Here is a 21,748-nt window from a genome sequence, read left to right on the forward strand (position 1 = left end):
CAAAAGTGCTTCCAAAATCATCATCCTGCTATAATGAAAGGTATCACCATGAGACTTTAAGATGTATCTGACCTTCTAGCAGAGGTCAGTCAATTAGTCCCAAAGGCTATTTGAATAATAACAATGAACAAATAAAAATAATGAGAAGAAAGAGGAAACAAAAATTAAAAGGTTCACCTTAACTTTCCCAGCATTTTCATCATCTTCCTTTTTTTCTTCAAATTCAAAGGCAACAGTCATGCGTTGTTGTCTCTGTTCTTCCCACAGTGTAGGGTTAAAGCTGTCACTGTCTGACTGGAAATCTACAGTTAGATTCCAAAGTGTTATTGCTTTTTTTAAAAAACATAAATTGTTATTTAACAGAGCTTAGTATGCTATACGAAAAATGGTGATAGGTACTAAAAACAAATACAAAGAGAAAAAAAGAAAAGGAAAAATAAACAGAAAGAAAGAAAGAAGTAAAGAGGGAAAGAAAGAAAGAGAAAGAAGGAAAGAAAGAAAAAGAGGGAAAATATTCCCCTCATATTTGTTACATAGTCTTTTAACATCTTAACTCACATTCAGCTTTCTTAAGTATACATTAATTATATATTGGGGTAGAGAAGTTTTCCAGTGTAGAGAATGAGCTCTCCATAACCTAATTATGATAATAGAGCTGAATTAGGTATTTTAAACCATTATCTCTTTTAATCTTCAAAACAGCACCATGGTAGAAGTAATATAATCCTCAATTTAATAATGAGAAAACTATAGCTGAGTTTTAAGAAACTTGTTCAAAGCCATGCAGCTTCTCCACGGACAATGCAGGATTCTATACCATGACTGTGTGATTATAGAGTCCATAACTGTAACCACTAAATGCTATTAGGATGTTATAAAAGGTACTACATAACTTTGGTTTTGCAATAAACTGTCCAAGATTGCAACCTTTCTTGTCGTTGTTCTTTTGTGTGTCTGGTAGGGGGCAATGTAGTGGTGCTTGGTTTTATGGTAAAAAAGCATTTGGAAAATAGTCTTTAACATTCAGGTCTCAATTAATCTAAATGTGTCTCAAATTAACAGGGAAAGGAAATGGCTTATCAATCTTTAATTTACATGTTGGTTAATGGTAATATCTTCTTTGCAACAATCCTGTGAAGATCACATGAAAATGCAATAAAAGCACTTCCCAAAGGATAACCTTTATTATATAAAACTTTGTGTGTTGCAAGGATTTCTGCAAATTCACTCATTACACTTCTGCTTGAAAAACCAAAGGGTGACTTGTTTAAATTTCAAGAAAACTTTTCTGTTACCAACTCTGCTTTCCTCAAAGGAAAACAAAGTGAAACAAACTAGGCTAATTCCTTAACATCACATCTTACCTAACTAGATCTACCTCATTCCATGGAACAATTTAGGGATTTAATCTGTCAGACTAGATCTCAGAAATGGCCAGAAAATATGAGACACTTTTCATTTTCCCCTATAGCCTTTCAAAATGAAATATTTTGTTAATCTAGGGATATTAAAATGAAAATGTAAGTAAAGTTGCATGAATAAAACATAATCCTTATTTAAGACTCTTGTTATACCCTATGTAAACACAGTGGCATTTCTTTCATAAATTCAAAAGATCAATTTTACTGAAGCCTGAAAAATACATATGAAACAATCTTTCCTTTTTCTACTTCTGTAAGTCAAAATTTGAATGAAAATATCCTAAAATATTTCAAAATGATTCATTTCCCTTTTTAAGTAAAAAAACCTAAAGACATTTGTTATAATTATCCTGAAAATAAAAACTACATAAGCAAATAGTTTCTTTTAAAAGTTGGTCTCTTTTAAAAGGGTTGGGTGGATTTAATCCATGGGTGGATTAAAGTGGGTTTACTCTTTCAAGAATTACTATTACTGTTAGACTGTGGTAAATGTGCATGACAGCCTGTGCTGGCTTGAGCTAAGGGGCCTGTGCTGAATTTCAAATGGTAAAGGATAAAGCTCCTTTGAAAATTTTATGAGTAATGTGATCATAGAAGAGAAAATTTTATTATTGAAAAAGGTTTAAGTTTTTCAAAAATTATTCCTATCATAATTGCTGACATTGTTTAGGAAAACTCAACTTGAAAAATTAGTCGTTTGCAAGTCATCTCTTTACGGTTGACTCTTAACATGAAATAATTTGGGGCCTGAGATCAGGACTAAATGTTTAAATTGTGTTCATAAAATTAGTGAATGCAGGAAATAAACCAACTTATCTTCCTTAAGATCTGACTCTTCTTAGCTCATTTCAACTGGCTAGGTATCACCTTCGGTTAACTAGTCCTGGGTTTTGCAATCCACCAAGAAAAGATGTCGCTCCTAAAAGTCAACATTATTTTCATGACAGATATAAAGAGGAAGAGTTATGTTTTTGAAATCTTACTTAGAATATTACAGTATGGAAGATAATTAGAGTTGCTTAGAGTTAACCCCCAAATGATTTATGTGTGTCATGTAATTATGTGTCTTGCCCATGTGCCAGTATTGGCCAGAGATTAGAATAAAATTAATCCCTTTTATTCATAATCATACAAGCATAGGAGAAATTTCTACTGACTGTTTACCTTCATCACCACGAGGTTGCTGTGGAAACATGTAGTTAGTCAATACTCTTTGCTTTGTTTCTGGATGGGCTTCAGTTTGTAAAGGGATAAGGGCTTTGGACTGGAAGCAAAGGACATAAATTAGATTAATAAGATTGGAAGTATAAAGAATATTTCTTTTATATAGCATAAAGGTCAATAGTCTGGATGCACTTTGCTGAATGAACAGTTAAAGAAAAGTAAGGAAAAAGGTAATGAAATAAGAAAGTATAACATAAAATAAGACTATTGTAGAGGAATATTTTGAAATTCTAAGGTTTTCATAATGAGATTTTCTTTTTCTTTAGTACATTCTTTTACAAGACCTATTCATCTTCATTGAGTAATGTCAGTTTTGATCTTGAAGAGACCAAAATATGTCAAACTGTTTCAACTAAGTAAACTTTTGGTATAGTCCTATATTTTCATGAACTGTTGCCCTAAAAAATAAATGGAATTTGCTATCAAATTTATACTATACAAGATCATCTATGAATTTAATTAGGTTAAAACATAAGCATTTATTTTAAAGAAATTTTTGTAACCAAAGACAGGGTCCACATACACATAAGCAACAATCCTTGTATTTGATATATCACAATATATTTACCTATGGATGGTAACATTTAATTCTCTATTATTAATTTTATTTCAGAAATACTATTTATGAAGGTATTTTTTAGAACTTTTATATTATATACTATTTTTATAAAACATATTGGAAATAATCATATTATTTGTTTTAAAATACACTTATTTCATGACATTTATTAATAAGAGTGAAGCACAAAGGGGATTTGGGGTACCAACTTGTCTCATGAAACTAAGTCAGAAACACATTAAATTGCTGTTCTAAATAAAAGCTAAATGGTGCAGCCACTGTTCTGTTCATTATCCCACAAGAATAATAAATCATGACATTAGGGGATGTTTTTTTACAATGCAAGACTGTAGAAAATACTGTTCCATTAGCATAGTTCACGTTGATTCCAGAAATGATTTATTTATAATGATATATTGATGCTTTGAAAAATCTACAGTCCATTGGTAAGACTTGAATTTGAATGACAATCTAATTTTTTTTAGTAGATGGAAGAAAGTGCTGTAATGACTGTAGGAATACAAACATTATTCTCACACTTATATTTCACATTTTGTAGAAGTTTATTTTACTTTTTTACAAAAGTAGCTCAATACCTATGTCTGAACAATTCATTTACCAGTAATGCTGTTTTTATGCTCAGAAAATAATCATAACAAACTAAAACCAAGATGATTTGTTTTCACTTGGTAATTCATATTTTGGGATAGGATGTTTTAAAATTTTAGGATTACAAGAAAAAAGTAAAAAGAAGAAAAATAAACTATGTCAAAATTGTCTATCACCAGTTTTTCTGGTGGCAAATCAGATGTCTTCAACTATTTCTTTTTATTTTCCAGTTAATAAAATTATTCATTAACACTCAATTACTAATTCTATTATAATCTGTTTTCATAAGTATAAGAGTTAATATCAAAACAATTTCACAGAAGATACTGGTAATAGCAACAAAAGACATCACAAATTTTTTGAATAAAGTTTTAGAATTAAGTTGATTATAATTAAAAGCACACACACACACACACACACACACACACAAAAGGAACATGGAGGATAATAATTCCCTCTTGTGGGAATTGTGGTAATGATTTCTTATTCTTTACCTTCAGAGGTATAATTAAAGTACATCCTCTGAGGACATGTATGTACCACCTAGAAAAATGATCATTTTGTGTATTAGGTCTCTGAGAATGAAGTAGAAGCTAGATTGAAGCATTTAAAAGGGGTGAGAACTATAGTACTGTTTGTCCACAGCAATGAAATACTTATTTGAATTATTACCTTTACAAAAATCTCTCCTCCAGGGGATAAAGAATCTATATTTTGCAGTGATTGTCAAAGGTACCTATTGGGAATAAGTTAGCAATTCAAAGTTTCAACTGTAGTTCATTTGAATAAACAAAATAAATCAGGTAATAAAAATTTTTACCTGATTGTCAGAAAGCCACAAAGCTGCAAGCTCCTTAAGTTTGGTAAATGAGAATGGTAAATTCTTCAATCTGCAAAAATAAGAAAAGTCTAATAGCATGGGTGAAGATGGATAAATTTCATTTTTATGAAGAATTTTTTAAAATACTGTAACTTATTTGTTTCATTCTTCTCTCTACTTCTTTCTCCATTGAGTAGCCTGAGCAAGCTTTTAAAAGTGAAAATCTCGAGTTTACAACTCTTCAAATGCTAGGATAAAACTGAAAATTGTTAACATGCCTTGTCAGACCTTATAAGATCTGGTCCTCCAAAACCTCTCCAGAGCTTCTTTGTTACTCTTTTCCTGACAGTCCCATTAGTTCCACTGGCCTTCTATCAGCCTACTCTGAGGATTAGCCAAGCTCTTTTCTTCTGTCTGGAATATTCTTTCTTCCATACTTCACTTAACTAAAATTCCACATATTCTTTAGCTCTCAGCTTAAATGTCAGTTCCTCAAAGCTTTTCTTGACTCTTCATTTAAATTTCTTTCACCAGTTTAGTCTCAAAGCACTTTCATGGAACATATCACAGTTTGTAATTTTTTGTTTAGTTTTGTGGTTATTTTTTTACTGTCTGTTATCCCCATAAAATTGTAGGCTCTATGAGGGCAAGAGGCCATTTCCACCTTACCTCGAAAGGAATTTACAGCTCCTGAAAGCGTGTCCTTTTGTTCTTTCACCCTTCATATATTGTGTAATAGATATTCAAAGAGGGAATCTTTAAAAATAGCATTTTGAGATAAGTAAAGTTGGCATCAGCCTTGGTATTCAATCAAAATTATCTATTTAGGTTTGGCTTCAGCCTGTGGAGGGCCAAATCACCAACTGCCTGCTTCAACATACTGTATGATATCCCTGAAATTGTGTATGATCAATATATTGTCATTACTTGGGTTACCACCATAGCTAGTCAACAGAGTGAATAATACAAACAAGGCACACCAATGAATTTATTGTTATTTTCTGCATGTTCACTTTTGAATACAAATATTTTAGATATGACTTGGAATGATAATTTCTTTGAAATTCTTTAATATGTTGGAATTCAATCAGTCAAATGATGAATAAATATATTTTGAGAACAGAAGTGGAAAATGTTATAATAATTAATAAGGATTGTGGAAGCAGTTAATTGTATATGCAAAAGCAATTAAGCACTATCAAATAATTTAATAAATATGAAAAGATATTGACAAGCCAAGAAACATATCAACAGAGTGTATTAGCTAGGTAAGTTTAGGAAGGATATAATAACTTTCTGAGCTAACAGAAACTTGTAAAACATAAATAAGTATATAAAGAATAACAGGGATTAAATTATATCACAATTATTTTTAATATAATTATTTTTTATACTAGCATTTATAACATTAAACCAAACTGTCCATTAAAGTTTTCTAATTTTTTAGTTATTTAATTTAAGTCAGAAATTATGAAGTAATGTGTTATGAGGAGAAGTTTTTACATCATGTGGAGATGAATTAAAAGTAGAATATCAATTCTGCCACATAAAAATTACATGAGGGGAAAACTGTCCAGAATCATATACAATATCCATGATAAATCATCAGTCAAATCATAAATGTAGAGTATGGAAAGAAACTGTCAGAAAAGGATGTTACCTTCATTTTTCCTTGTTCTTCCAGTGGCCACCATTGAAAGTGAGCATTTATTTAGTATCATAACTGTGTGGTGTATTGATCACAGGAGCAATCTTACAGTTGACAGTGTAAAAGAATCATTGTTCCTGAACTATAATGACGAACTTCTAAAATTTATTACATTTTAAATATAAAATTGGAATAATCATGACTTTTGGATAAAATTTAATATTTAATCTTTTATGCAAGCAGTTTTTTCTCTGACAGTGATGTTCAACTTTAGCCTCAGCTTTGACTGAATGTTGATTTTAATCTCAGGTTAAGATTCATTGATTAATTCATCAATTTAAAAATATTAATTTGGCTCTATACTATGTTCCAATCACTGTATTAGAAGACAAACTAGCTTATATTTCTGGCCAGATGAAGTATTTTAAACTCCTACTATTATGAGATTCTCAATGTCTTATTAAAATCTTTTGCACTGGCATTTAGCAATGTGTTGTCCTATGGTACATACTCACATGTGCTATATTTGTTGGATAAATAACTCCATTAGGAGTCCAAACTATGGGTCATTTAAAAATATTTTGTAAGCATATTTTCCATATCATCATGTAAAGTATTAATGTATAAAATTTGAGCAGACCAAGTATTTAGGAGAGACTTCCAGCTCACCATGAAAACCCTCCCTCCAGGTTGACAATAATGAAGCTTGGTTCCACTGGGGACTGTAATTGAATCCACTAGAATCCATCTCTTATGGTATCTCTACGACCATGTTTCTAATCTTATTCACAAGAATATAATTAGAAAATTCTGAAAAATGTCTTACTGAAAGTTGGGCACAACATTTAATGCATTTCCTTCATTATCTTGTAGGTTAAGAGTCAAAACAAGAAATGGGGTTGATTTGACATGAATTACTCTTGATGCACCAAGCTATGAAGCTTCCATGTCACCTTGATTTAAAAAAAAAAAAAAATTCCAAAGCCTTTAAAAAAAGATTTTATTTCTTACATGGAATATTTTAAGCTACTAAGTGAATGGTTTTTGAAATTCACATTAGTAGTTTTTTCTTAGACAAACCAACAAACAAATGACAACTCCCACACTTAGTGAAACCTTAGAATCTGAACATTCTCTGTGATTCCATAAAAGCTAATCTTTGTTAGTTTTGTTGCAGTCTCATATTATCATTTATCTGACTGAAACTTAATGAAAACAAAGAGTTCAAGTAGTCTATTCTAATCCACAATCACTTTATCTTCTTAGAAGTTATTTTTAGTCAGTATTGATTTTATCCTTTCCTATTTGAGGACGACTGTGGTAGAAATAAAGATGAACAGCATTTTCACCCATTCACCAATATAACAACTTTGTCACAAGAAGAGGACCTATCCTTTCTTTGTTCATCCTTTTCAGAACATGATTAAATAGCCATTTGGTTGTCTTTACTATAATGTGCAAACCTCATGACTTTTGAGTACTAGCTTCTTGGCAATATTCTCACCAGTGTTCTGGTGGTGTGGACAGTATATACATAGCTCAGTTAATTTACTGGAGACATAAATATATACATGAAAACATATATGTATGCATACATACATAACTGTGGACATATTTTTATTAATAAATTTTGTAGACTTTCACTACAATTATTTTTCCATGTTTTCATAATATTATGCTTTCTGCATATGGGAGGGTTTTGGTACATAAATTTGGGTGTATAAATTTTACATAAGTTTAATATACAATATATGTTTCTATATAATCAAACAATAAAAGTTTGAAATATCAGTTTAAAAACCATTTAGCTTCTGCCATTTTCTAAATGGATATTTGCATACTTATATAAATATTTGCATTCCATATACTTTATAAGATACAGAAAAAAATTTCAAAATTATTGATAAGAAACAATAATTTGCTTTTAGAAAATAACTAATATGTGATTGTGAAATATTGCAGAAATACCTGTTGTCACTCAAATTTAAGACTCTTAGTTTCTGCATCTGTCCAATCTCTTCAGGAAGAAATTCCAGTTTATTGGAGCGTAGAGACATAACTGTTACATTCTTACAGCTTCCAATCTATGGGTAACAAAAGAAAAAAAAAGTAAAGAATCACAGTGTAAACTATTTTTATACTAACATTTATAATTTATAAAGTAATTTAATTAATTTACAAATTTCTTTATCACTTTAAAGACTATCAATATGTGTATTGTTTTATTTTTTATAATCTCACTCTCTAAAATATGTCTATAATACATATATTCCTTTAGATATTAAGACTGTGTATCTCATATTTTTTTACATATTATGAAGGAAAAATTTTCTTTTTAATTTTGTGATTAGAATACTTGTTAGCTTCATTGTTTTCATAAATCACATTGTTTTTGTCTATCCGAGTAAGTACTAATAAGCTATGTTTATAATAGATCATATATACTCAAAAATGAAATATTGTTGATATTTCCTTTGAAAAGTTAGTTTTATTTAATGTTACAATGGTATTTTTATTCATAACTTTTGCCTCTAAATAATGATATATGAATTATTGTTCCTGTATTATGAAAGCATTTAATAGAAAATGTTAAATTGAAAATATATTTCACAGTTTTTTCTTGACATGAATACATGGAAGTCCCATTTAGAGATGAATGCTAATGGACCATTTTGGTGGATCCTGAAGTTAAAACAATTATGCAACATGATACTTTAAACAACTTATTTATATTAAAAACTTTCACTTAGAACTGGAAGTATAGTTATCTCAAAATTTATTTATTGTTTTTAAAAGCAAAATATATAAGTTGGATTAGTTAAAATTGTATTCCTTAGCATGAACTAATTTATAATATTTTATTACTATTTTTGGCAAGCAATGTTTAAATCAAATGTATTTCCTGGGTCAAATATAAGAACTTATAACTTGCCATTTAAAAAAGAATGATTAACAAATAAATAATTCCTGTATACATTCACAGCTCAACTCGTAAGCTACACTGCTACTGAGCCTGTTAAGATTTAATCCCCAAACAGATTCATTAAAAGAAATTAATAGAAACAAGTTTATTCCTCACTTCTCTGGGTAATTCTGGAAGGAAATTCTCATCGACTGCTAACGTTCGAAGACTGTGAAGGTAGCCAATAGTAGAAGGTAGTGACTCCAGTTCATTACAGCTACAGTCAAATTCTTCTAATAAAGATAAACTGAAAATTAAATACATTAGTTAGACATTTTAAAAGGTCATGTGGCACAAAAGTTTTGGAAAAGCCATATATTCAAATTCACCAACCAAATTATTTAGCTAGTGACTACGTAATATTATATAAGTTAATTTATCTATTCAACCAAATGTTCAATACCATTTAATAAGTGGTTCAATTTGCTGAAATAAATGTAGTTCATTTTTCTCCTTTCTTAATTCACCTGTCATTTAAATGAGCCATTGAGAATGACAAAAGATTTTGTTTGTTTTTATACAACTTAGGTGTCACATATAGTCAGAGGCTCATAATGTATATCCTTGGAATGAGTGCATATAACTGGCATGGGCAGGTAGAAGGGTATAGAGGGCAGGTCCAAGAAAGGGAAGATAAGGGGGGCAAAATATTAACAACAAAAACACTGATTAAATGCTAGGTATTTTACTAAGCATTTTAGAGATAAAAATAACTACTCTTTTCTTTAAAATAACTCTAGCAGATATCTATTATTTTAAATCCATTTTACACATAAGGAAATTGAAGCATAAAGAGGCTAAGTAACTTGTCCAAGGCCACACGAAGTAGGAAAACTAGTACCTAAATGCAGACAATATGGCTCCACTCTATTTTCTTGCCTCTCAGCCTGTGCATCAGTAGCAGAGGCTATGGACAGGGCTCATTTCAGCCTGCAGATGTGTTTTGGTTGGTTTACATAGTATTTTAAAAAGTGGTAAACTCTACATAATGACCCAGACTTTTGGTGCCTTTTGAAAAAGAAGATCTGCAAATACTGGGCCTTTATTCTTGCATGACAATAATGGAAACAGAGTAATGGTTGCTGTCTTCAAATGAGCACAGTTCTCCAGTTTGCCACAATCTCCACCACTCCAAACTTAGCCTGCTTTACCCCAAATCTACAGAAAGGAATTGTATGCGTACACTTTCAAGCTATCACAAGGGAACAAGACATTTTATTGTCTGGCTTGAGATAGCTGGGAAAGAAAGAGTGCCTGGCACAGAGTAAGCGCTAGCTATATTTAAGCTGTCATTGATGTTAATATTATTACACTGCTATTACCATTCATATCATTGTTTTACTGTAATAGGAAGGAACCCTCAAGGATGATGATCTCACCATTGTAAAGGGAAGACTGAATTAGAATTAGCTGGAGTAATATTGTAGAATCAACTTCCCTTTTTTATATCTTGGAACTAGCTGGCTTGAATGCAATTTATTCCCATAATTTAGTTAACAAGTGAACACAGAAATTAAGCATTTGGGTTTTAAGTTAGTCAGAATGGATTTGTGTCCCAGTCTTGTCACTTATTAGACATATTATCTTGGGTATCAAAAAATAAAACAAGGGGCTTCCCTGGTGGCGCAGTGGTTGAGAGTCCGCCTGCTGATGCAGGGGACATGGGTTTGTGCCCCGGTCCAGGAAGATCCCACATGCCGCGGAGCGGCTGGGCCCGTGAGCCATGGCCACTGAGCCTGCGCGTCCGGAGACTGTGCTCTGCAACGGGAGAGGCCCGCGTACCGCAAAAAAAAAATAAAATAAAATAAAAAAATAAAAAATTAAAAAAATAAAACAAGGATCAGAGCTCAAAAATCAAAGCTGATTTTATTTACTGCCAGGAAAGGGAACACTCCCTGTTCACACTCAGAAGAAATTCACTTAGCACTGCACTGCAGGGGGAAAAGTCAGTGCCAAAAGGGGGTGGTGACAGGAGGTCATGATGATCATGCTCATTAAAGATGAAAAAATTGCATTATGGAGAGATTGGAATAAGTTCACAAGTCTGTGTACAAGTAGGTAAATCAAGTCCCGTCATTCATGGGTCAGGGAAGAATCTAATTCAGTCAAGTTCAGTCTGACCCTGATCAGGGTAACTCATGATTTATGGTCCTTAACAGCTTCAAGTGGTTAAAACCCAGAAGTGGTGAGACACAGTATTCAGCTGTGAATAATAGCTCTTAGGCAAATGCTTTTCCTTTTGCATAGACAAGTCATATTACTTTTCCACAGGCCTTAGTTTCTTTGTATTTGCAGTGACGATACTAGTAATTCCTGCCTCATGCAGTTTCTCTGAGTAGTTCATGAAATACTGTAAGTAAAGAACTTAGCACAATACCTGCCATAAAATACACACTCAGGAAATATTTTCTCTTTTTATTAGTGAACCCTGAGAAATTAATTTCTAAATCCTTTGAGACCCGCACATTCAGGGGTGGTCATGTCAATGGGTACCAGACATACATGGCTGTGTGACTCTGTATGTATGCATTGGTGGTGGCAGAAATCAATGTATGTGGAAAACCCAGTAACAGATTATTTGTTTCTTAAAAAAAGTCTAGCACAGTGTCATACACATATAATACACTAAGAAAATTTGGTAGAATTGAATGAAAGAGGTTTCTATCTATGGTTTGTGGTCATGTACTCAGCAAGTGGTCATGAAAGTACGAGTGAGTTTTAAACATAAAAACTAGTGAGACAGTGGCATGTACATATATACACTACCAAATGTAAAACTGATAGCTAGTGGGAAGAAGCTGCATAGCACAGGGAGATCAGCTCGGTGCTTTGTGACCACCTAGAGGGGTGGGATAGGGAGGGTGGGAGGGAAGCACAAGAGGGAAGAGATATGGGGACATATGTATATGTATAACTGATTCACTTTGTTATAAAGCAGAAACTAACACACGATTGTAAAGCAATTATACTCCAACAAAGATGTTACAAAAGTAAAACTTCAGATGTATGCTCAGAGGTAGAAGTCAAAGAATTAAACAATTAAATAATACAATTAAGGTTTCTTATTTTTCTTTCTTTTATGAAAACATTTTTGAAGTTAGTCTTGAATCATAGTAAGGCACTCCTTACTTTGCACAGATTTCAGTTATCATGGTTTCCTTAAATAACATTAGTCCCCCAACAACATGGCTCAAATTTCAATTACCTCAGTATATTAACTGTGAGTAACTGCATAAAGTACAAACTTTGCTGCTAACACTTCAGTCCACAAATCGCTGTGTAAATAACAGATGTACATCATGATCAGTGACTAGTCATATTACTTTTTTGAGTCTGTCAGTGATCAGCCTCTGCACATCCACTATTCAGTTCACACACGGACAGTAAGTCTTGTAGTTATGTTGCCTTCTTGTCAATCGGCTATAGAGAGATACTATAGGCACCATAATTTAACATTTAAAACACTACTCCTGTTGGATAATGCTCTTCGTCATCTTATTTCTCTTGGAGATTTGGATGAAAATGTGAAAATTTGCTTTTTATCACCAAGAACAACTTCATTAATCCAACCAGTGGACCAAGGAGTTATTTCAACTTTGAAGGCCTGTTATCTTACACAGACTTCTGAAGAGGCTATTGATGCTACACCTGGAGATCATACAGTTTCTTTAGCTGAGTTTTGGAAGAAATATGACATAAAGCATTCAATTGAAAATATTCAAACATCATGGCAGGAAATAACAGCAAGTAATACTCATGCATTGTAGCAGAAACTTTTAGCATACTGTGCAAATAATTTGGCAGGATTTGAACTGAACATACATGGAATTATAGAAGAAACAGCTGACTGTGGGAATGCTGCCTGCCACTGTTTGAGAGCCTGTAGATCTGCTGCCAGAGGAACTTAGTGAAGGAAAACTTGTTGACATCAATGAGGAAAGTGGTTGTAATGAAAGGATGAAGATGTCTCAGAGGAAGTGACCCTGGCAATAAACTTTACATTAAAGGAACTCTCAGAGATATTTCATGATATTGAAAGCACAAAGGATAAAAGTTTGGAAGCTGATCCAAGCTTAAAAGGAGGATGACAATTCACTGGCTCATAGAAAAGATGTTCACTCTGAATTACAACTTACACAATGAAAAGAAGGCAAGCACTGTTCAAACTAATTTTGATAAGCTTTTTTTTAAAAAAAAAAACACTTTAATTCTTGATGTTCCTAATGTTTACAATGACTGTGTATTAAATCCATGTTGATTTATTATTTTTCCATTTCTCTATACATTTATAACCAACAGCAACAGTATTTAATGTTTGAAAAGGTTTAAAGATCTTTCGTCAGAACAATCATAATTTCCTCCATTGATTCTTAAGACTATTTTGCATAGTTTCAGTGTGCATGGTTGTTTTCATAGTCCCCACTACTGTGCAAAGTGAGGACTTCCTACAATAAAAAGACAACATTTTTACTGCATCATGGGCTATACTGAATTAATAATTTATAGCCTGAAAGTATTTTACAGTTTTGGGTTACAAAGAAAATCTATTATGTGCAAAACACACATTCTTCAATGATCTCTGAATTCAAAGGATTCAAACTCAAAATCTAACATTCCAACTGACTTTATTGATGGTTATCTTGTTATAAATCACCTAAGGTATTTTAATACAGGATCCTATATGAATACAGTTGTACCACATTTACTCAAATTATCACTGGCATTCAAAAGATAGACCAAAATAAGTGAAATAAATCTGACAGAGAAAGACAAACACCACACAATTTCACTTATATGTGGAATCTAAAAACAAAAATACAAAAAAGTAAAAAAAAACCCCACAACCAAGCTCATATATACAGTGAACAGTTTGGTGGTTGCCAGGAGTAGGGGATAAGGGGTAGAAAAAAATGGGTGAAGGTGACTAAAAGGGATCAACTCCCCTTTATAAAATAAATAAGTCATGGGGATGTAATGTACAGCATCGTATAGTTAACAATACTGTACTTGAAAGTTGCTAAGAGAGTAGATCTTAAAAGTTCTCATAACAAGAAAAAGGTAACTATGTATGGTGAAAAATGTTAACTAGATTTATTGTGGTGATCATTTTTCAATACATACAAATATGGAATCATCCTGCTGTACATATGAAAGCACATTACCCTTTGTACAAAAAAAAGGATAGACCAAAAGCTACTGTTTTTAGAAGTTTTCTCTATAGTCTATAATAGTACACATTAAAAGTGAAAACTAGCTGCAAAGGAAGTATAAAGTACTTCAAAGCAGTGCTTCCCAAACTTTAGCGTGCATATGAATCACCAGCAGAACTCGCTAAAATGCAGATTCAGATTCAGTGATTTGGGGTTGGGCCCAGATTCTGCATTTGAAACAAGCTAGTGGGTGATGTAGAAGCTCCTGGTCCTGGGACCACACATTTTTAAATAAAGTACTTGCAAATATGGCAAGAGTAACATTAAAACACACACACACACACAGATGGAGAGATATACCATGTTCTTGGATTGGAAGATTCAACATTGTGAAAATGACTATACTATCCAAAGCAATCTACAGAATCAATGAAATCCCTATCAAACTACCAATGGCATTTTTCACAGAACTAGAAAAAAAAAATTCTCAATTTGTATGGAAAGACAAAAGACCCCAAATAGCCAAAGCAATCTTGAGAAAGAAAAACAGAGCTGGAGGAATCAAGCTCCTGGACTTCAGACTATACTACAAAGCTACAGTAATCAAGACAGTATGGTACTGGCACAAAAACAGAAATATAGATCAATGGAACAGGATAGAAAGCCCAGAGATAAACACATGCACATATGGTCACCTTGTCTTTGATAAAGGAGGCAAGAATATACAATGGAGGAAAGACACCCTCTTCAATAAGTGGTGCTGGGAAAACTGGACAGCTACAGGTAAAAGAATGAAATTAGAACACTCCCTAATACCATACACAAAAATAAACTCAAAATTGATTAAAGACCTAAATGTAAGGCCAGACACTATCAAACTCTTAGAGGAAAACATAGGCAGAACACTCTATGACACAAATCACAGCAAGATCCTTTTTGACCCACCTCCTAGAGAAATGGAAAAAAAACCCAAAAATAAACAAATGGGACCTAATGAAACTTCAAAGCTTTTGCACAGCAAAGGAAACCATAAACAAGATGAAAAGACCACCTTCAGAATGGGAGAAAATATTTGCAAGCGAAGCAACTGACAAAGGATTAATCTCCAAAATATACAAGCAGCTCATGCAACTCAATATCAAAAAACCAAAAACCCAATCCAAAAATGGGTGGAAGACCTAAATTGACATTTCTCCAAAGAAGATATACAGATTGCCAACAAAGACATGAAAGGATGCTCAACATCACTAATCATTAGAGAAATGCAAATCAAAACTACAATGAGGTATCACTTCACACCACTCAGAATCGCCGTCATCAAAAAATCTACAAACAATAAATGCTGGAGAGGGTGTGGAGAAAAGGGAACCCTCTTGCACTGTTGGTGGGAATGTAAATTGATACAGCAATTATGGAGAACAGTATGGAGGTTCCTTTAAAAACTTAAAATTAGAACTACCATATGACACAGCAATCCCACTGCTGGGTGTATACCCAGAGAAAACCATAATTCAAAAAGACACATGTACCACAATGTTCATTGCAGCACTATTTACAATAGCCAGGACATGGAAGCAACCTAAGTGTCCATTGACAGATGAATGGATAAAGAAGATGTGGCATACATATACAATGGAATATTACTCAGCCATAAAAAGAAATGAAATTGAGTTATTTGCAGTAAAGTGGATGGACCTAGATTCTATCATACAGAATGAAGTAAGTCAGAAAGAGAAAAACAAATACCGTATGCTAACACACATATATGGAATCTAAAAAAAAAAAAAAATGGTTCTGAACAACCCAGGGGCAGTACAGGAATAAAGATGCAGACATAGAGAATGGGCTTGAGGACACAGGGAGGGGGCAGGGTAAGCTGGGACGATGTGAGAGAGTGGCATGGACATATATACACTACCAAATGTAAAATAGATAGCTAGTGGGAAGCAGCTGCATAGCACAGGGAGATCAGCTCCGTGCTTTGTGAACACCTAGAGGGGTGGGGTATGGAGGGTGGGAGGGAGACGCAAGAGGGTGGGGATATGGTGATATATATGTATACGTATAGCTGATTCAATTTGTTATACAGCAGAAACTAACACAAAACTGTAAAGGAATTATACTCCAATAAAGATATTAAACACATACACACACACACACACACACACACACACACACACAAGATATGTCAATGATGGCTAAAATTCATGTATAAATATTATAAGAGTTGTGTTCGGTAAGGTTTTACCTTAGATCACATATCAGTACAAGCAACACTACTCAAGGTAGTAATGCTTGACATTAAACAACAGCAACAATATTGACTTAATTTTCTAAAAACATTCTCCACATTTTTCTCTACTTTAGTTTGGTCTCCATGAATCAGTCTTGGATGAGAACATATTACTGTATCATTAACCCTCAATTACCTAGCTAATGGGGAAGAGGGATTGTGAATATACTACATAGATAATCTATGATTAAACTTTAACATCATTTATGACCATTAGAAACCATTAGATACCATTAAATATTCTATTAATGTAGATGCCAATAAACATAAAAATAAATGACTTTGGGCTTCATTTTCTTAGTTCACTTTTAACTCTTAACAGAAGTAATATAATTCCATGGAAAATGTTCAGACAGGCTTGGGTTCCAATTCTAGTGTGGCCACTTAATATCTGAGTGAACTTTATCTACTTATTAATCCCTGTTTTTTAATCTATAAAATTGGTTGATAATGCCTGATATGTAGAGTATCAGTGAGGATTCAATGTATGCTACCTTACTAGCACATTGATCTTGGACTTCCCAGCTTCTAGAACTCTGAGAAATAAACTTCTGCTGTTTTAGTCACCCAGTCTATGCTACTTTGTTATGGCAGCCTGAACAGAATAAGACAATACATTATTATTATATTTGTAAATAAGTATAAAACATTTTTCTTGTTAAGAACTGGATCTTTCATTCATTTTATATTACTAATCCTTACACAGATGAATATAAGCAAGGATCAATAAATAAATGGTTTTTTGCTTATTATTATTGGTGACTATTATAATTTATTGAAGGCTATCTAACACTAAGTCTCACAATAAACTCAGAGATGTATTATTATTTCCATTTTACAGATGAGAAAACTACAGCTCTGAGATGTGAAATGATGTGTCCAAGGTCAATTAGTTAATGAGTGGAGAAGCCAGTCTAGTTCCAAGGCTTGCCAATATTCCCCTGTGCCATACTGCCTAGGTACGATGAAGAGATTAAACATGTTCAAGATACCAACCTTTAAGGAGCCCATATACTAGTTGGGAGGGCATGACATTATAATTTAAAGGTAAATGATGATACAAAAGATAAATAAGAGACTTATTGGTGGGAATGTAAATTGATACAGCCACTATGGAGAATAGTATGGAGATTCCTTAAAAAACTACAAATAGAACTGCCATATGACCCAGCAATCCCACTACTGAGCATATACCCTGAGAAAACCATAATTCAAAAAGAGTCATGTACCAAAATGTTCATTGCAGCTCTATTTATGATAGCCCGGAGATGGAGACAACCTAAGTGCCCATTGACAGATGAATGGATAAAGAAGATGTGGCACATACATACAATGGAATATTACTAAGCCATAAAAAGAAACGAAATTGAGTTATTTGTAGTGAGGTGGATGGACTAGAGTTTATCATACAGAATGAAGTAAGTCAGAAAGAGAAAAACAAATACCGTATGCTAACACACATATATGGAATCTAAAAAATAAAATAAAATAAATGGTTCTGAACAACCTAGGGGCAGGACAGGAATAAAGACACAGACGTAGAGAATGGACTTGAGGACACAGGGAGGGGGAAGGGTAAGCTGGGACGAAGTGAGAGAGTGGCATGGACATATATACACTATGAAACGTAAAATAGATAGCTAGTGGGAAGCAGCCACATAGCACGGGGAGATCAGCTCAGTGCTTTGTGACCACCTAGAGGGGTGGGATAGGGAGAGTAGGAGGGAGATGCAAGAGGGAGGGTATATGGGCATATATGTATATGTATAGCTGATTCAATTTGTTGTACAGCAGAAACTAACACAACATTGTAAAGCAATTATACTCCAATAAAGATGTTAAAAAAAAGATAAATAAGAGACATATAAGAAATGGAAAAATATCACGCTAGAGTGTTCCCTAACTTGTATAAAGAGTTCACAAAACTTATCTGTCCACGAAACTTATCTTTATGTCATACCTATTAAAATCTCAAGTAATGATTATTTTGAGGAATATAACTTATGAAATGCTGGTTTAGTTAGTAGGTGTACTGAGCTTTTAATTTAAAGGAGGAAGCTGCAGTGGTCTGGGTAGACAGAGGGAAAAGAATTAAGTTGTAAAAACAAGTAAGCATATTTTTGACTCCAAATACCCCCAATCTGATTTAAGTCAATAACTCTTTACCTTATTGGACTTCATTTTTATAAAACATTTATTAAATGTGTGAGCACTTTCCATGTATTAACATATTTAATCCTCACAACATTCTTATGAGGTAGGCATTATTACTATGATTTCCATTTTACTGAGGAGGAATCTAAGGATCTACCCAATAGCACATCGAAGAGCCAGAAGGTCTGGCTCCAAAGCCAAAGCAACCAACTGCTGTGGTAAACTTCTCTCAGGGAGCTTCGTTTTAAACCAGCATCTCGGGCTTCCCTGGTGGCGCAGTGGTTGAGAGTCCGCCTGCCGATGCAGGGGACACGGGTTCGTGCCCCAGTCCGGGAAGATCCCACATGCCACGGAGAGGCTGGACCCATGAGCCATGGCCGCTGAGCCTGCACGTCCAGAGACTGTGCTCCGCAACGGGAGAGGCCACAACAGTGAGAGACCCTAGTACCGCAAAAATAAATAAATAAATAAACCAGCATCTCAGGTAATTCTGATGCAGGCACAATGGAATAGGGTTTGAGAAGACAGTTATCTGATAGGTGTATAAGTAAGCTGAATCCAGTTAGTGGTTCTTAAACTTTAGCATGCGTCAGAATCCCTGGAAGGGTTTGTTAATACACAGATTGCTGGTCCAATGCCCAGAGTTTCTGATTCAGTAAACCTGGGATTGTCTCTGAGAATTTGCACTTCAACATGTTCCCAGTTGAAGCTGATGCTGCTGATCAGGGGACCACATGTTGAGAACCACCAGTCTAGACTAGAATATGGAAAAACTTGAATATTAGTGTGAAGAAATTTGGGTTTTATCCAATGCAGGGTGTGTGTGTGTGCGTGTGCACACACACTTTGTTTTTAATTTTTTGACAAGAATAACATTACATGATACAAAATTCAAAAAGTACAAAAGGTATACAATAAAAGCAAGTCTCCCTATTTACTCTACTGCCCAGCCCCCAAATTCTCCTCCCCAAAGCCATGTACATTTCCAGTTTCTTGTGTATCCTTCCATGCTTAGGGAATAGAGGGAAGCGCAGTTTTTAGCATTCAGATACCTAGAATGCTTATTTTCTTGTTATTATAGCAGTCTAGTAAGTAGACTACTGGAATTTACCATCTAGGGTATTGATATCATATAAACTAAACATCTGGATCAAAGAATTAGAATTTTAGACATAGGTGGAAATTACAAATGAAGAAACTAAACCACTGAGAGTTTAAGTAATTTGTCCAAGTTCACACAGTAAGTGGCGTAGCCAGGGTTCACACCCATGCTGATTCCAAAGCCAGTGCTCCTTGCATTATTCCTCAGGAGTTTGAGGCCCATAGGAAAGAAGGCATTTACCCAGCTTTGCATAGTTACTTAGACTCTCTGATTCTAGTCAGTAGTCTTTCTCATTGACCATACTCTATGATGGAATGACTTTTTAAAATATCCATTCCAATTTTTGAGATTTTATTGCCTTTCTCCAAAGCTACGAAGCTAAGAGAGAGTAGGTTTAGCGTATGGTTCCTCTTCCTAGGGGAGATCTTTTGCCTTTAGAGCAATGGGGCTCTTAAATGACCTAATATTACAAAATGTGTGACTCAACTATAACACATATTAAGAAGCATCATAGGACCCAACAATCCCACTACTGGGCATATACCCTGAGAAAACCATAATTCAAAAAGACACATGCACCCCAGTGTTCATTGCAGCACTATTTACAATAGCCAGGTCATGGAAGTAACCTAAATGCCCATCGACAGATGAATGGATAAAGAAGATATGGTACATATATACAATGGAACATTATTCAGCCATAAAAAGGAATGAAATTGGGTCATTTGTAGAGACGTGGATGGACATAGAGACTGTCATACACAGTGAAGTAAGTCAGAAAGAGAAAATCAACTACCATATATTAATGCATATATCTGGAATCTAGAAAAATGGTACACATGAACCAGTTTGCAAGGCAGAAATAGAGACGCAGATGTAGAGAACAAATGTATGGACACCAAGGGGGGAAAGCGGGGATGGGGCATGGTGGTGGTGGGATGAATTGGGAGATTGAGATTGACATGTGTACACTAATATGTATAAAATAGATAACTAATAAGAACCTGCTGCATAATAAATAAATAAATAAATAAAATTAAAAAAACAGAAGCAACATAGGTCAATTAGCAGCTTAGCTTTGAAATCTGATAACTTCTCTCAGCCTCTGTTTCTGCATCTGTTGATGGGGAGATAATAATACACATTGAATAGTGTTGATGGGGCCTTTAAATAAGAATACATGTAAAGCACCAAACATGGTATCTGGCACAATACGAGCACACACAAAAAGTTGTTTGTTACTATTTTCATTGCACATTCAATTATTAGAGTGGCTGGAACTCTTAGGCACAACTTAAGATTCAACAAAAAAAATAACCAATTTTACAAGTCATGTGGCACAAAAGTCATGGAATCCATTTCAACTGTGAAAGATGTTGAAAAATGAATTCTTTCAGCAATTTTTACTAGTTGGACTATTAAAAATTACCAAAGATAAGTCTAACCTATTGAAACATTCGATGTGCAGAATAAGAATATTTTTGGTCACTGCAGCTGATCTGAACATTTTGGTGCACAGATTCTAGGTAGAATGTCTCATAATAAAATAAAGACTATTTCACTACTTACAGAACACTTTCTGCATGTGATCTGGTGTGCCATTAAATAGGATTCTAATCAAATTTTATCTCTAGCCTTGAGCTAAATCTCTGATCTATCAGTTCTGAATTCCCTAAAGAAAGCAAAGCCATTATATCATTATTATTATTTTTACTTCATACAGATTGTTTATTAAGGTATACTATAAAATTTTAGAAATTTAGTTTATTTTTGCCACAAGTGCTACCTTGAAGTGAGAACATGTTA

The 21,748-nt window shown here is 33.7% G+C and overlaps 1 protein-coding gene across 6 annotated transcripts in view; it reads right to left on the reverse strand.

Moving 5' to 3' along the window:
- The window catches only part of LRRC7 (leucine rich repeat containing 7), a 498,913-nt gene that overhangs the window by 107,446 nt on the left and 369,719 nt on the right, over positions 1–21,748 (reverse strand). For all 6 annotated transcript variants that reach the window (XM_060304379.1, XM_060304393.1, XM_030865914.2 and 3 more), the window contains 5 exons: positions 9,361–9,490; positions 8,250–8,365; positions 4,634–4,703; positions 2,586–2,685; positions 178–302 (listed from right to left, as the gene is read on the reverse strand). In XM_060304379.1, coding sequence (XP_060160362.1) covers positions 178–302; positions 2,586–2,685; positions 4,634–4,703; positions 8,250–8,365; positions 9,361–9,490 — 541 coding nt within the window. The remainder of the gene's footprint in view (positions 1–177; positions 303–2,585; positions 2,686–4,633; positions 4,704–8,249; positions 8,366–9,360; positions 9,491–21,748) is intronic.

This window comes from Globicephala melas, chromosome 1 (assembly GCF_963455315.2).
Source record: "Globicephala melas chromosome 1, mGloMel1.2, whole genome shotgun sequence".
Lineage (NCBI taxonomy): Eukaryota > Metazoa > Chordata > Mammalia > Artiodactyla > Delphinidae > Globicephala > Globicephala melas.